This window comes from Onthophagus taurus, chromosome 1 (genome assembly GCF_036711975.1).
Source record: "Onthophagus taurus isolate NC chromosome 1, IU_Otau_3.0, whole genome shotgun sequence".
In the NCBI taxonomy this organism is placed as follows: Eukaryota; Metazoa; Arthropoda; class Insecta; order Coleoptera; family Scarabaeidae; genus Onthophagus; species Onthophagus taurus.
In genome coordinates, this window is record NC_091966.1 from 30361592 (window position 1) to 30375358 (window position 13767).

The window sequence follows — 13767 nt, forward strand, 5'->3', positions numbered from 1 at the left end:
TATTGCTGAGAATAGCAACATTATTGTATTAAAAAAAAAACAGATTTGAACAGATGATATAACCAATGTGGTCTGACAAACTACAGAGTGTAAATGCCGTATGAGCGAAAGAGATATTAATGGAAAAAACGAACAATTAGAGAACGTTCAATCCAGTCCGCAAAGAATAACGAAAATCTAAGAGACAATCAAAGAGGGGGCAACAAGAGATGAAGAAAAGACATTATTTAGAACATTACATTTATAATATTCAATAAAATTCAGAAGGATGAAATTTTTGTTATTAGGACAGAGGATTGGAGATATTGGAAACCACTGCCATAAACGAGATCATTTTTTACCAAGTTTGAAATCAATACTATAATTCTGATTACGAAGTTACGTTAATTTGTGGTACGATCACGAAGAAGACATGGAAGCATATTCCAAAAAAAATTCAAAGCTGCTGATAAGATGAATAGAGATGACACCAATTGGAGAATTAGCACAGAATATTAATATTAGCACAATTAACAATTTTGAACGAATAAATAAAAAGCCAGTTGTATTTTCTACGCAATTTGACAAAGATTTAATTTGCATATACTACTTAATTACAATAAATGGGTTGTGTCACAAATCTGATGTGTAAATATTATGCTACAAAATGACTTTTAAATCAAGAAAATGGCATTCAATTCTAATTGAGTTCAAAGATATAACTGTAATGAATTATGAAAGCCTAACTCCAATAAGAGAGCTATGAAAAAGCGACTAGATAAAATAACACATATATTTATACATGGGATAAGAATTCATTGCGCAAGGTTTAATTCTTGTACGACGACAAGAATTAAACCATAGCGAACAAGATGACACTGTCCGTTTTGTAAAGTAGACATTGGGAGTAACATTTAAGTCATCCTAAAATAACCATTATTTAACACATACACAGATAAAATAAAACCAAAAAGTAACAAACAAACGTATTTTTTATTTAAATTATTCAGTGCAACATTTTTCAGTTAACTATTAATCTTCCTCAGGCTCGACTATAATATTACAACGTAAAAAGTATTAGAAAGGTATTAAAAAAGCATTATTTAAAAAAATATCACTAGTCAACTACAGAGTTGAAGTGAAAACAGGAATCTTGAAATTTTGATATACATCATTATATGCTTATATGATATACATCATTACTGAAGAAGGTTAATGTTAAGATTTTTCTCATAATAATATAAATAAAATACTTGTGCAGTTTTAAGTACACCATATGCATATAAAAGCTTTGTTTTCCACATTCTTTTTGTACAATAAAAAAATAATAGTACCTAAAATTCAAGATATTTACGTTTTTTAACGTAAACATCTTTACCCGTTTTTAAAATATTAGATTTAGGAGATTATGTGATACACACCGTATGATATACAAATATTATTCACCAGTAATACAGATAGTTATTCTGTTATCTTATTTCCGAGGTATTTTTTCCAAGAAAAAGTTGTTGTTTTGAAACAATATTGTGCGTTCGATGCAAAGCCTCAGATGCGGGGCCTAATGTTTTAATAAATAGAAGACAGATATAGGAAGGAAGATATAAAAGTAATGCCTAATAATTAGGAATTAGATTTTAAATCATTGAAATGTTCATAATTTCTTTGAGCAAAACATGGTTAATCTTCTAATATTGCATTTTCAATCTTACCCAATAAAACTTTTTATCACTTATAATTATTAGTACATCGTAGCATTTGATAAATCATGATACAAAAAATTTTTAACATCCATAATATGTATTTCGGCAACGCAAATAGCACCGAGTACAATCACAAAACCAATATATTGCATAAACCGTAGGAACTCCCAGAGTTTATCGCAAAACACAGATAATAGCAAGAAATGCATTAAATTGTGAACATTAACTATTCGCCACACCATAACCACAATAAAAAAGAACGAACTTTTTAAAATCACGCATCGCCTCAACCAATCCCCGCTTTCTTTACCTAACATGTCCTGATAAATAGCTATGTACCGGTTCCAACCCATCGAACTTAATAGTAATTGGGCGGCGAAACAAACCACATTTAAAACAACTTTTTTAGTTGTTACTTTTACCCGATACACGGTGGTTTCACTGTCGTTTATTATGGTAGGAAGTTGCATGTAACCGCGTCTTGGTGGATTGTTTTTTAAAAATAAGAAAACTCCGACTAATAAAGCTATTGTTCCTAAACCGTCACAAATACCATCGATGTAATAACCGCTAGTGCCAACTTCGGATATTTCACCTTTAATATTTTTACGTTCACGTGCTACGTGACCATCCATATCATCCAAAAATGTCCTAAATTCGAATAAAACCACCCCGATCCTTCTATAAGCTAAACTATCACTAGAAAAGCACTTTGCACTCACAACCGCGACGAAAACATGAAAAAAACTAATTAAATTCGGCGTAATCCATTGAGTATCAGATACTTTAAACAATTTATCAACAATCTTCACCAATGGACCGAAAAGATAATGATTAGTTTGATCCAATAGTAGAGCTTTAGGGGTTATATCGCACATCGGTGATATCTTACAGTTGATCCAAGCAACTTGGCTGTAGGTAATTGTTGAATTATCTGTAATTTCATCGTCGATAGGGTAATTGTGGATCCTAAAGTACAAATTGACGTCCATGTAGACGTACCAAGCTAACAAGAAGAGTAGCAACACAAGCAGCAACTTGCTAATCTCCGATGATGGCCCAATCATGTTTTTTCTATAATTATTTTTTGATCTTGTCCTGAGGTTTAAAATCACAATTTTCAACACCTCTTGGTATTTCTTTGCGGACGGTGAATCAGTCTCGAAAGTTTACGTAATACATTTGAATCTATTTAGTTTGGAAGTGATATAATACTATCGCTACGCTCCTTGATAAGAAAATATATCTTTCATTTTTGTAATAATTTTTTTGTTTTAAATTAAAATAGAAGATATTCGTTGTGGAATGACCTGTAAGTATTTAAGATTAACTATAAGTAAAGTAAATATGTTTGAGCTCAATATATTTAATAACATAGCAAAATAAAAGTAAACTTTTATTGAGGTATTATTTGTTTTTATATTCTTATCTGTTACAAACATTAATTTCGAGGAAATCATAATCGTAATTAATTAATATTAAAAATATTACAATTTTTTAATGTTACTTACTTTATTACTTTAATTTACTATTTCAATTAAATATTGTTCTTTTCAGTTTGTATGGGATTTAAACCAAATTTAGCACTCAGCGATATTGTAACTTGATCATGTACGTATAACACATGGCGCGATTCGTGACTAACTATAAATACTGTTTGATATCAATCTATCTCTAAAGGTAAAGATAATGCGTAAATATAAATTTTTATAACATATCGTTGGATAAGTGATGATTCAAAAATATGCCATTGGTGGTAATCTGAGTGGCTCATCTCAAAAACGCTGATAAGTCTATTATATTAACAACAATTTATAGTGATATGTTAATACCATTAAGTACAGTTTTTGCCAAAAAAATCACTTATTACAAATATTGTTTATAAGATTATAAATTGATTGATTGAAATATTGATTATAATATACTCAATTTTATTATTACCTTCGATTCACTTCTTGTGTACTACCTTAAGTTTCCATGGGTTCATCGATTTCTTACTTCAATATTATTTGTTCGTATGTCAATACCCTCTCATAAGACATTAAATATTTTAGAACCTACTTTAATTTTGAAAGTTTGTACGACAACGAAAAAACTTATTCTCTTTTTTGAAAAAGTAATCAAATGAGTAATGAAGAAAATACTGTGATTGAAATCTGCAGAGTAATTCAATTTAATAAACAATCAATTATAATAGATACCCTGATAAAATGGGTAATTTAAGTAATTTTCTTTAGCAAATTTTACACATTTTATCTAAATATCATTAGAAAATGTTATTACAGATATCCTTTCCACAATTTTTGTTGCTCATTAAAAGATTAACATCGTATAAACATTCCTTATCGATTCAAAGATGAAGCAGGAATAGCGTGCTTGGTTTCTTGTCCGGCTCTTTAGATTAAAAAAATCAAGAAAACCTAAGACAATATCTGCAGCTTGTACTATGTTGTAGTACGTACTCTTAATGAAGTTCCGATTCAAAAGTTTTATAACATCTACTGTTGATACCAACTGTTAATACCATATAATCTTAAAACTCGTCTACACTTTGCAGAGCCTCAGCTGCAAGAGATATTTTCTTAACCCCTTATTGCTTCTTGTGGTAAATATGCTACCCTAACAAAAATGTTGTTACAAATTTGATGAAAAGTTTTGCCATTCCTGCGATTTATTTCATATTTGGCACACTCGCTTTTACACGTGCAAATCTGCTGGAGAGCATAGATTGCAACGTGCTGGACAAAAACTAATGTTTTGTGTGTTCGTGTTCTCAGATCAAATTCCTTATTTTAAGGAAATGTGGAAATGACGCGTGATTCCTTTAGAAAAATTTCGATCGCAAGGTAGGTGCTTCTTCTTCATATCACTGAAAATAGTTTAGATAGTTGTTATAATTACTCGTAGTAATAGGTTTGAGTACTTTTGTGATGTAAGTAATTTTTAAAAAGATCTTTTATGATAACAGTAAAGTATTAGCCAACATGAAAGCGACATTGATGTTGATATTATTTCGGAAACAGATCAAGTGAGACACCGAAAAAATGGGTGGACTGACAACGTTGCGAATACTCAGATATTATACAATATTTTCTTTCTTTTTGTACATGAACGAGATTGCTCCGACCAATATTCCGTTAGATATTAAAGACAAGCAGCTGTATCGGCTTACTGGAATATAGGCCAAGATGGAATGTAAATACAAGATCAGTTTCAACTTTTCATCATGCTGAGTGATCTGATGCAATTATAATTTGTTCATAAAGTGGAAATGCGACTATACGAAAAGGAGCTATATGTGGAAATGTTTATCTGTTATCACTATAAGCCTTAATATCATGGCAGAATAGTATTAAACTTAGTAGATTTAATGCAATGGGAAATAAAGAAAAACAGGACATCCATTTTAGTAATTATATCAGTTCGTCCAATATTCTGAAATGTAGACCGAAAATAAGGGAAGGGCAAACTCGTGTGTACTTAAAAAAAGGCTTTTTATTCCCTTTATGGAGTAGAAAAACGTAGAGTTGAAAGTTTAGTAGAATATCTACAAGAAAGATCCCTGTATTGAAATATAATTGCTCCTAAAAGTATTCATGGAATCATATAAAATACTAGATCCTGTTATAAACCAAGTGGATTGAAACTTTCCTACTTTAGTATTTCACTACAGTAGGACAAAAAATGCAAATGTCATCACTTTAATGAAAATGATAAACTTTCCTAATCTAAAAATGTCCTGATTAGAAAACCAAAACCCTGCTATACTGTTCGGGTATATTTGACCCGAAAGAAGATGTAATCCTAAATTTTGTTTTATTATTTGTATTTTTTTAGTATACTTTCAAATGTTAGACATATATCGTTCTTTATTTTATTACATTTTCAACTAAAATATATTGTTTGAAGCAAAAATATAGTAAAAACTTTAGATATACATACATGTATATACTGTACAGAAACAAGTCTGTACTTGTATCTGCGACCATAGATTCTTATAGCCTATATCCATATGAATACTTTCATAAGCGTTCACTACACGCGTGCGTTGACAAGTCTGTGCTTGCTAACGATGTTGAGACTATAAAACAAGGCATCGATGCAGTTATGATTCGGTATTGGCTTTTACATTCAACATGGTACGTCGCAGACCTTTGACTGATAAAGAGTTATAAGCGTATATTGAAGCATCTGACAGAAATGAAGATATTTCCGAATATGAAGATCATCTGAAAGTGACAGCTCTGATGGTGAAGTGGATACTATGCATCTAAGTACAAATGTGCAAAGTTGTTCTTCAAAGGATGGAAAAATAGAATGGAAGTCGAAACAGCCGCAGCAACGTGGTCGCTTTTCTGCTGCCAATGTAATACACCAAACACCAAGACTTACAAAATATGCCAGTAGCCGCATTGGTGACATCAAGTCGTCATTTCAAGTTACATTTCATAATGCTGTAGAAAATACAATAATTGAAATGACAAATCTCGAGGAAGGGTTTACGGTGAAAATTGGAAAAATTTAGATAGTACGGGTTGTATGCGATCTTAGTAGCGAACTCAGCGGTCACCATCTAACTTTCGATAATTTCTTTATGTCTTACAATCTGGGGCAGTGTCTTCTGAAAAACAAAATTACGATGTTGGGTACTATAAGAAAAAACAAGCCTGAACTTCCAAAGTCCATGGTAAATAAAGAAGTATATAGTTCTTTCATTTATTTTACGAATGACACTACCGTAGTCAACTATATTCCCAAAAGAAACAAGAACGTAGTTCTGATGTCTACCTTACACCACGACAAACAAATTAGTACCAAGGATGACAAAAACCCCCAAATAATATCAGACTATAACGCTACAAAAGGAGCTGTTGATACTCTAGATCAGCTGATAACCACATGATAACCACATAAGCGTAAAACAAATCGCTGACCTATGATATAGTCCGTCCGTCGAAAGAAGTCCACTGCGTCATTAATTTATGGGGTTATAATAGACTTGTATTAACTTTTTGCGTCTCTTTTTTTTACGTGTATTAAACAAAGAAAACAATATATTATACAAGTCTATTATAACTATAACCTCATAAATTAATGACGCAGTGGACTTCTTTTGACGGACGGACTATAGTATTCTATAATATACTTGATACCTCAGCTTATAATGCCTTTGCTCTATGGAGGAGTATAGATCAAATTAGAACAAGCTAACTAAAAGAAGAATATTTTTAGAAGAATTAGGAAGCAGAACACATATGCCAAGAAGAGAGGAATCGCAAAATATTGTGCAAAGAATTCAAACCAATGGAAGTGCATCTTGTTCCGTTATAAATGTGCGACAAACTACTACTCTATAAACTAAGAAGAAAATATTTTAAACAATTCTGATTAATCACGTTAACCTTTTGCTTATAAAAAATTGTTAGTTTACTTTAAAAGAACGGAAAATGCCTTAATAATAAACTTTACTTGAACTTCAATTGTTAATTTCAAGTCAAGTAACCAGAAACATTTTATGGGCTGTTGTAAATAATCCTCCAACCTACCAAATTATAAAAAACATATGTGAAACAAAAAGAATTCGAAAATCTTCAACAAAAATAAAATTTTAATACAAATAACAATATGTTTATGAGAATTGTGAGGTTATAATTATACGTACAATAGATACTTGAAACTATAACTAAGTTCAGGTCGGTACATCCAACATGACTGACTTTCTGATTACCCCCACCACCACCACATACGCACTCTAGATTATATATAAGATCTTAATGGTGTGAACAGACCAGCAGGGTTAAGAAGTGTGAAAAAGAAACTTTAAAGATATTATAAAGGTGAAAACAACTTCATTTAAGAATAAGTAATATCGCAATGGTAGTTTATTGTATTTATAAGGAAATTAGTTTAAAAATTAAAGAATCCAAAACTAATGATGAGATTGAAGTTTTCAACAAAATTTACCTTTGCCAGCAGTACTAAGGGGAAATGGGTTTTATAAGAAACAACTGTGGGTTTATAACTTCACTATATACTGCGCAAATAATCACACTACTAGATATACGATGAAGGTACAGGGGAAAAAATGAAATCAATTCCAGTGTAAAAGAGTGTATCTTTTTTTCTGACAACTGCAAAAATTTATCAAATTTATTCAAAACAAAAATATGGTACTGATAAATTTATTTGCAAGTATCCAGAGTCATGTCATAGCTTTTTATTATGTAAAATGTTAATGAATTTTGTCAGAATGTGTCTTTTCTGTCAAAATTAACAAACGCCCATATATTTCAAAATAATTTAGAAAAGTTAGAGTACATTTAGCCTCTAAGTGCAACAGTTGCGATAACTTCTACGATAGCTTAAGTACGTTTCCATTATCTATATGCAACAAACTTCATTGATAAATTTGATAAGCTATTTACTATATTCGGTTACGTTATACCAAAAAAATAGAATTGATTTCAATTCAACACCAATTAATTTAAAGGTTTTTCCACAAAAATTTCATCAATACATTGATGATTTACAAAGTTTAAAGACCAATATAATATATTCTAAACTTGAACCTTTTATTTAAATACTTTAAAATAATTGATTTTAAGACAATTTCAGCATTAAATGTGATTGATTTTGTTTTAGACAATTTTTGATCACATTCAAAACGGTTTTAATAATTTTTAAATGACTCCAAAGCTATTTTAAACGTTATAAAATGATTTATAACTTTTTCAGGTGATTTTTAATCACTTAACTGAATGATCGTTTAAAGAACTTTGCTGACCTTCAACGACATATCAAACAAAAACGGGATAAAAATTTAACCTTGTCTATTTTCAACAAGGTTATTAAATATTATGTGTATAAATATACATAAGAAAAAAAAAATTAAGTAAGTTTTAAATTTTATATGAATTTTTGAGATATATTAAAAGAAATATTTGTAAGATATAATTATTTAGAATATAAATTACAGTGAAATTCTCCTAACTCGAACTTCTATATCTCGAATTATCCTCTAAGTCGAATAATTTTCGTAAGCTCAAGCGTTTGACTAGGCTTCAAATGTGTTTAAAAGTGTTTCTCTAACTCGAATTTTCCATAACTCGAAGTTTTTTCCGCTCCCTTAGTGATTCGAATTAGGGGAATTTCACTGTATTTTGTTATAAATTATTTTATTTTTATGTAACCTTGTTGAATACTTTTAATTTTTTAAATTCCCTAAAATATTCCCATCCTTGGAAAATTTTTACTGTAACGGTTTTAATCAAAATAAAATATTACGATCTCACTATAGCGGTGAACGTTACTTTTATGAACTTCCTTATTACCTTATTACAAGGAACATAAATGTTTGGCAGTTAATTTTGTTGCAATTCAGATTCATTTAAATATAACTTTTATTAAAATGAATGTCTTATTTACTTTTTCTCTACACACATATTTTCTTTTAAATTACTTTTGGAACGGTCATATATACCATATGGTTTCTCCTATGAAGGTAGTCTTTAGGATTAATATTTAATATGCCAGGTGCAGTCTTTAGTATCTATTAAAAATGCGTTCCCATATGTAAGTTAAAAGAGACATTTTCTATTGTCGTTTTTATTGATTGACAAGCTGGCGTTTTTGAATAATGACTAGTAATTTTCAGTCAGTTTTTCGCTATCAACTTACATTTTCTAGAAAAATACATCAGCTATTTTTAACAATTTTCTGCTAAAATAACAGATTCTGACCTTTTAGATCTAAAAATGATTAATAGGTTTATTAAAATTTGTTGAATATTTTACACTTAACCTTATCATTTGTTAAATTGTTACGTTTTTGCTATTTGTTTTAAAACTTGAAAATTGCTTTTGCACTTGATACACTATCTGTATAACAAAAACTGTTATAACTTGTATAATTATACTTTAACTTAAGACATAACTCTAATTTAAACATTTATTTTACAAAAACAGAATTAATTGTTTGTTAACATTAACATTTGTTCCGATGGATATTTCTCAAGGTTATAGTATATCCCACATTTATATGTACGTTTAAAAAAAGTTTTTTTTTGAGTTAAGTGCTTATATTTGAAGAAATCTAAAATGTTAATCCATTATACGTAGATGAAGAATATTATTATTAGAAGTGAGTTAAGTTCCTTATGTTTAGAGTTGCAAAAAAATGTATGCAAACTTAGAAGATATTAAAACTTAAGAAATCGGTTTAAAGAACAGAAAGAGAAACCTAAAACTTTTACTTGCCAAATGTATGTGCCGCGAGTGAATAAGACAAATTCATCCTAGATTGGGATTGGTTAACTTTCATTGTCAAGTCAGCCAACCTTTCGAAGTCTGCATATAAAAACACATTTGATTGTGAAACAGACGATCTAAAGAGATAGAAACAGCTTCTTGGTCCACCTTTTTTGATGTAAAAATGAACTTATCTTAGCCACAACTGTTTGTACTACTGATACTAAATATTATGTTTTTTAAATGACGAGTTTTGCCTAAAACTCAAATAAAAAAAAGTTTACGAGAGAAGGACATTCAGTTGTTAGGTGATTGACTGATAAGTTCTGAAACTGAGAATGAAAAGAATGATGCTTATTTAAGGTATACAAGTGTAAGAACAACAGACGAACATAAGTAATCAGAAATGGAGTGAATACAGCAATAAAAAAGTGAAAAGGTGATATTGGAGAAAATTCTGTAATAAATGGAACATGACCTATACGGGGGACAAAAGATGTGGAATGTATTGAGAAATAGACATATATACATTCCATATCATCAAAGAAGTGGGAATCTTCCATAAAAAGACAAAATTGAAATAAGTGAAGAAAATCAAGGGTTTAGAGAAAATATCGATCAACCTTAGATGCGATATACGTACTACGACAATTACTTAAGAAGTCAATCACAACCAATTCGGGCAGAAACTTCTAAAAGAAAAAGTATGGTTAAAAGTGTAGAAATAAAAGCAATATGATCTATTAGAGGAGTATCGTTACATGACCAGATTAGGAGTGCTGTAACACGAGGGTTCTAAGAGGTTATCAGATTCACTAGATCACGACGAAGATACTGGAGAGACCATGTCAATAGGCTGGAGGACAAGAGGTGCGCGAAGTGGGCAAAGAAAGAAAAACACATCAAAAGACTTCCTGGAAAACCTTCTATGAGATGACATGAAAGCTGAACATCCGCATCACAAGAGGTTTAATAATTTAAGTTATAATGAGTTTCAAGACAAGTAGTAACAATTTTTATAGTTCTATTGAATTTGATTCTACTGACTTACATACATCGTATCATACACATACGAGGCTGTGAGATCACATGGAAGTTCGTTCAGGGTTATTAATTATAATTTGACAAAGTGGAAAAAATACTAGGTATATTTTCTTTTTCATCTTACGCTTTGGAATGACAGATTTAGAGTTTAGTATACAACTTATAGAAAAATACGTAGATGATTACTGTTTGCTCATTTTTTTCTTGTAAAGGCCATCGTAGTAAAGCTCCAAACAAAATGCCACTAACAGTACGTCACTTTTTGAAATCAATTCTGGAAATAAAAATACTCCTATACAAATGCTTGTTTGTTGCTTCAAGCGAAATAACATAGGAAAACGTTTCCTAAGGGAAAGGCATTATTGGTGCCCAAATTGTGAAGGTGGTCTCACTTTGGAACCTTATTTCTATTTTATCATCATTCTAATTTTTGCTATTATAGTTAATTTTGTTTTAAAATTATCTAAAAATAATTTACAAATGACAAAATTTTTATATTAGAGTAAGTTTTTCTGAATTTTTTATCTCATTTATCTTTCATTTTGACCTTTTCTTTTGAACCATACAATTTGTTACAAGATGTAAAATCTATAAATAAAAATTTTAAAAAGATCAATTTTTATTAAAAAAAAAGGGCATTAAGTAGTTAAAGACGCCTAATATAATATAATTTTATTTATGTATATTATCGCCATTAACATATTTTATATTTCAGTGGTCAATGCATAATAGGATATGACCAAAAACCACATGCTCAGACGTTTATATCTTCGTTATTTATAAATTTTAATGTGCATAAAGTGCATAAACGCGACATGTGGTGCGAGAGAGCCATGGGAATAGTATGAAGTCAAAGCAACTTCATGATTTCAGTGTACAGTTTAGAATGTGTTTTTAATGTGTAATAAAATTTATTCTAGACATCACTCTGCAGATTTGACTCCAATTGTGTATATTTGTACTTTACGTCCCTATTTAGCGTTCGTATCACTTACGCATTATTCGAAATGTGGTTACAGTAAATCAAATTTTTATGTAAATTTACCATCAGAATTAAGACCATAAAGATATATACTGTTGGAACTGCTTAAAAGTGAAATGTTTATAATTTGATATGTTTAGATATAGTTAATTAGAAGTATGAAATATTTACATCTCCATCGTTATTGTTATTAAATTAAAATTTTGTATTGCGCTGGACCACCCAGTATATCAAGGCGAAGAAGCCATAAGTTTTGAATGTACTCCAGTTACAAAATAATTGCTTTCCCACTACAATGATCGATCTTGATTCCAATTTAGTTACAGAATAGAGGTGATTATGCATTGTGTGCATGGCGTTGACATATTTCATGTACCCTCACGTATATGTGTATGTGGAGGTAATTAAATATATTGTTCTAGTATTTGACATATTCTTAATTATTTGTATATTGAATGACGTAAATCAACTTTGTGATTATAAATTAAATTTAAATATATCCCTAATTTTGTTTATTGAATGGTTTGAAAGATATCAATGTCAAAAAATTTTTAATTGTTTCAGAAATTACTAAAAATAACTGGTATTATCTCGAAAATCTGAGATGATAGCGAACGTTCACTGAATTCAACAGAAATTATAAATTTAGTACAGAGATCTGCAAGTCCCTTTTTAAAAAATTGTTTCTATTTTTTTCACAAAGTCGCATTCATTAAACCTGAACTTTTTTGACCTATAACATCAGAGATATTTATTAGCGAAAAACTTGCTTCTTGATGCTATTAGCGCGTGGGCAAGTTGTACTTCATTAATCTATTTTTAGTTTTTAGTTTAATATACGTATATAATTTATTCTTCATCAATATCAAGTTATTTATATCTATAAAAATCAATAGAATATTTTATTGATAAAAAGTTTCAATCGGTTACTTAATTTTAAATCCACTCATAATAACAATAATCCTACTTACTTAAGATTAATAATAATAAAAACCTAGATAATCAACGATAATCTCAAAAATTATATAAAAAAATTGCTAAGTAACTTACTTGTGGTATTTGAGTACTTTTTCCGCACCCGGTTTCTCCAACCAAAACGAGCGTCTGGTATTTTTCTAACAGGTACAGGATGTGATTCCGGTAGTTGAAGATCGGCAACTTTTGCCTTTGAGCTTGTACCGTCTGGCTGACGTATCGATTGTAAACGAAGTTGGTGGACTCGATCAAGTTCGGTTCGTTTCTATCTAAGTAACTTGAAGAGTCGGCCGGTTTCAGAAACGTCGGTTTATAATTACTCATAACGACGATTCCCTGTGGTGATTCGCACCGGTCGTAATTCCAAAACCCAAAAAATAAAAACCTACGAAACAAATTAAATCGTTAATCAAGTAAAGTTGTAAAATCCATTAAACAATTACATAGCAAAAAAATTTGAGTGATAGAAAATAATGTTACTTAATTGAAGTTCAAAGGTAGTTGCGAAAATTTATATTTTTAATAGGAACGTGTGATATATTTATTTTTATATAACCGGTATAATTACGGAATTTAAGCCACTAGGGTCATATATTACATTTGTTTTATTTTGATTCGTAATGTAGGATTTAAGTCACTAAAATGTGGTCGTTACCTAACACTTTACGGCATTGAGTCACAAAATAATCAGAGCTGGTATTACGAAGAGTTATAATTTTGATAAAACCAATTTTATTGTATAGCATAATTATAGTGAAATAAATGTCATATCGAAATAAATAGTGATCTGAAGTAGAATTGTATTGATATATATGAACAAGCATAACTTTCAAGCTCTTAA

General features: G+C 29.9%; 2 protein-coding genes across 3 annotated transcripts in view; both read right to left on the reverse strand.

The window, feature by feature from the left end:
• LOC111417159 (probable ATP-dependent RNA helicase DHX35) overlaps window positions 1-13767 on the reverse strand; it is a 41059-nt gene that overhangs the window by 12418 nt on the left and 14874 nt on the right. The window contains exon 2 of the mRNA XM_023049363.2: window positions 13002-13311. Coding sequence (XP_022905131.2) covers window positions 13002-13250 — 249 coding nt within the window. The 5' untranslated portion in view covers window positions 13251-13311. The remainder of the gene's footprint in view (window positions 1-13001; window positions 13312-13767) is intronic.
• On the reverse strand, window positions 954-13080 carry LOC111417168 (Ceramide phosphoethanolamine synthase). Of its 2 annotated transcripts, XM_071199473.1 has the most exons (3): window positions 13002-13079; window positions 3191-4548; window positions 954-2989 (listed from the first exon to the last, which is right to left on the reverse strand). In XM_071199473.1, the coding sequence occupies exon 3, from the start codon at window positions 2744-2746 to the stop codon at window positions 1718-1720; it is 1029 nt and encodes a 342-aa protein (XP_071055574.1). In that variant the 5' UTR covers window positions 2747-2989; window positions 3191-4548; window positions 13002-13079; the 3' UTR covers window positions 954-1717. The 2 variants fall into 2 exon arrangements, with proteins under 2 accessions (XP_071055574.1, XP_022905144.1); XM_023049376.2 differs by lacking the exon at window positions 3191-4548 and having other exon boundaries at window positions 13002-13080.